At 63.4% G+C, this 3,258-nt stretch overlaps 1 protein-coding gene across 4 annotated transcripts in view; it reads right to left on the bottom strand.

Moving 5' to 3' along the window:
* The window catches only part of CHST15 (carbohydrate (N-acetylgalactosamine 4-sulfate 6-O) sulfotransferase 15), a 62,403-nt gene that overhangs the window by 20,430 nt on the left and 38,715 nt on the right, over positions 1 to 3,258 (bottom strand). For all 4 annotated transcript variants that reach the window (XM_012723919.1, XM_004680963.2, XM_012723920.1 and 1 more), the window contains exon 5: positions 2,181 to 2,337. In XM_012723919.1, coding sequence (XP_012579373.1) covers positions 2,181 to 2,337 — 157 coding nt within the window. The remainder of the gene's footprint in view (positions 1 to 2,180; positions 2,338 to 3,258) is intronic.

Below are 3,258 nucleotides of genomic sequence, written 5' to 3'. Positions count from 1 at the left end.
TCCAGAGACAGACCAGCTCGAGCCTGTCTGTGTCCAGAGATGACAGGTCACTGTCTTGGCCCTCAGAAGTTGAAGCCCAGAGCAACCACCCTCAGAATGAGAAACTTGGGAAATGGGAAGGGAGTGTCCAGTGAGTAACAGCACACTCCTGAGAGAAGATTCTGGGAACTGCAGCAACTGTAAAAACATGTCAGTGGGGGGTGAGGGGTCACTTAGTCCCTGGGCTTCCCCTGTCTAGGTTGATAGTTATGTAACATGTCCACTCTGGCCACCAGTTTTGTGTCAACTGTTCTGGAATCAAAGAGAAGGACCATGAAGGAAAGGGCCAGATTCCCTTCTCCCAAGTGTGGGAACCAGCAGGTAGGGCCTGAGTGGTCTTGGAAGGGCTGGGACAACCCGGGGCTGGGAGGACTCCGGGCTGGGAGGACTATGGGCTGGGAGGGCCCGGGGCTGGGAGGACTATGGGCTGGGAGGACCTGGGGCTGGGAGGACCCGGGGCTGGGAGGACCCGGGGCTGGGAGGACCCGGGGCTGGGAGGACTCTGGGCTGGGAAGACCCGGGGCTGGGAGGACTCTGGGCTGGGAGGACCCGGGGCTGGGAGCACTCCAGGCTGGGAGGACTCTGGGGTTGGTAAACCACCTGTGCTATGAAGGGGTTCTGAAAGCAAGTGGGCACTGCGTGGAGCGGGGGGTGTCTCTCCCCTCCCCCAGACCACATTCAGAGCAACGGCACCCACGGGACTCCACAGGAGGGGCGCGGAGACCCTCAGGAGGCGGCCCCAGGCCAGGACCTGGGGGTGTCCTTCTGGGACAGTAATTCTAAGCAGGGACGAAGGGAGACTGCCGTGCACACACACTCACAGACGCGCGCGCTCATCCACTCGCTTTTGCGCACACATGAACGCGCACTTTCACTCAGCGCCCGCACGCCTGTGCACACAGCCGCCAGGCACACCCGCTGCGCACACTCGGGCTGCATGCTGGCACAGAGAAGCCGCCGGGGGGTACCCGGAAACTCAGACAGCCCTTGCGGGGCATGTTTCTCGAGGAGTTTTCCAGAATTTTTCCTTTACAGCTTCGGAAACCCCCACGGCACATCCGAGTGACCCTGGCAAGGGCAGGGCCAGGCCAGGAAGGCCCAGCACGGGTCAGCCCCTGGGGCTGCCGTCACAACCCACCAACCACAGCCACCACAGCAGTCTGGCGGCCAGAAGTCTGGAACGGGGTCCGCAGGGAGGGGCCCGGGCCCGGGGGGCTCTTTCAGCCGGGGCGGGCCCCCGCCTGCACCACCTCCCTGTGTCTGTGCCAGTCTTCTCCTAAAGACGCTGGCAGTGGCGTGGGCCAGCCTGACCCAGCGAGAGCCCCCGCCCCGCCCCACTGCGGAGACCCTGCAGGAGCAAGGCCAAAGTCACACGTGGGGGGCTGGCATACGCTTGGGGGGCAGGGGACATAATTCACCCACAGCCACCCCAGAGGAGTGAGGCCCCCACACTGGAGGACCCCAGGAGGGCACAGCCCCAGGGTCGACCTGCTCCCAGAACTGGAAGAACACTCGGCTGTGCCCTGGGCGGGACCGGCGCTCCGGGTGGGCGGGCCCAGGCCCGAGGCCCTTGTCTCTGACCTGGGGGGTCGGGGCGTGTGGGACTAACCGCCTGTCAGGCCCCACGAGTGTCGGCCCAGCGCCGGACGGTCCCCCCACCTGTCTCATCCACATCTGGCCACTCAGCCTCCGCCGCCCCGACGGCTCCCGCTCTTGGGTAAAGCAGCCCTCGCCGCCATCTTCCCTAGGTCCAGTCTCTCGAGGAAGGCAGGACATGGCAGCCCCGAGCCGGCAGGGTGACCGCGCCCTCCCATGGACACGGGACTTGCAGGTGCTCGCCCTGGGAGAGCCCTGACAGCCCTTTCTAGGGCTTTTCTCACGCCTCGATTGTACCCAAGTGAGACCAGCGTCCCCAGGTCAAAGCCGCCCAGGCTGAGGCCCTCCACCCAGGGTCAGGGAGACAGGAAACAGGCCCAGTTGTTTAGACACAGTCCAAGACCGCCCAAGAATAACATTTACATAAGAAATAGCAGTGACATTGCAAACTTGTTTATTTTTAAAAAACAGCCAAACTCTTGTTTGTGACGAGCAAAAAGAGTGGTCTGCAGAGCTGCTTTTCTCTGAGCCCCAGCCCCGCTCACCTCTCCACGGGGTCCCTGAGCATGACGATGAGCCGGGCGTCAGGCTGGAAGGCGTGGATGAAGTCCTGCGTCAGGAAGGGCGGCTCGCCCGCCGGGCTGCTGTCGTAGAACAGGGTCCAGGCGTTGTTGTCCCACATGGTGGACGCGCTGGCCTCCCCTGCAAACGGATACCGTGGTGAGGGGCTGGAGCCGCCGGGCACCAAGCCTCGCTCCCTGCCTGCCCTGAAGCGCCGTGTCTGACCGGTGAGCCGAGCAGACTGGCGAGGTGCAGCACCCCCGCCAGGCCGCCTCTTCAAAAACAAGGCGGCGCCCGAGACACTGAGCCCCCTCGCCCCCATCCCTCGCCATGCTTCCCACGATAGCTCCAGAACATTCTAAGGGGTCACGGAGAATGTGCTAAGCAGTTTCCTTCAAAAAGCGCCAGGAATTGAGGACTCGTCTGGGGCCCGTGACCCTCCTCAGGGGACCACGTGCCGTGGGCATCAGGCCTGTCTTGATATCGCACGGTCAGCCCCGGGCACACTCGGACCAAGGAGAGCCAGGTCAGCGGAGGCTGGCGGGCCGTCTCGGGCCTGCGTCCGGCATGCCCACGGCTGGCACTCACGCTGCTCTGACCAGGGACAGAAGCCAGAGCACACGCTGGGCGGGCCGCACCAGCGAGGGATGAACCAGCTCAGCCTCCCTGCTCGGACAGGGCGGAGGCCGCCAGCGGAGGCCGCCAGCAGCGGAACGCTGCGCGCTGGTATGTGACTGAAGCCTCTCGGACTTTTTTAGGGCCATCCTCAGAGACTTAGAGAAAAGGACAAATCAATCTGTCACACACTCAGCTGCCTGACACTTTACACAAGACGACGTGACAGTTCTCGAGTGACTTCAGGGAAAACGGCGGCCACCGACCCCCAGCCCCTCCCGGGGCGAGCGACCTCTCGCGGGAACGCATGCCCCTCGTTGCCCAGGTGAGCGACGGCGCCCAGGTGAGCTTCTGGGTCCTGGTCTCTCTCTCTCTCTCTTTCTCTCTCTCTCTTTAAGAAATACCACAGATAATGGAAAAGACAAGTCAATGAGGGCCCTTTGGAGC

This window comes from Condylura cristata, unplaced genomic scaffold (genome assembly GCF_000260355.1).
Source record: "Condylura cristata isolate star-nosed mole 26May11 unplaced genomic scaffold, ConCri1.0 scaffold00011, whole genome shotgun sequence".
NCBI classification, from domain to species: Eukaryota; Metazoa; Chordata; class Mammalia; order Eulipotyphla; family Talpidae; genus Condylura; species Condylura cristata.
Note: the sequence above shows the minus strand (reverse complement) of the source record. Positions and strands in the feature narration are given on the sequence as shown.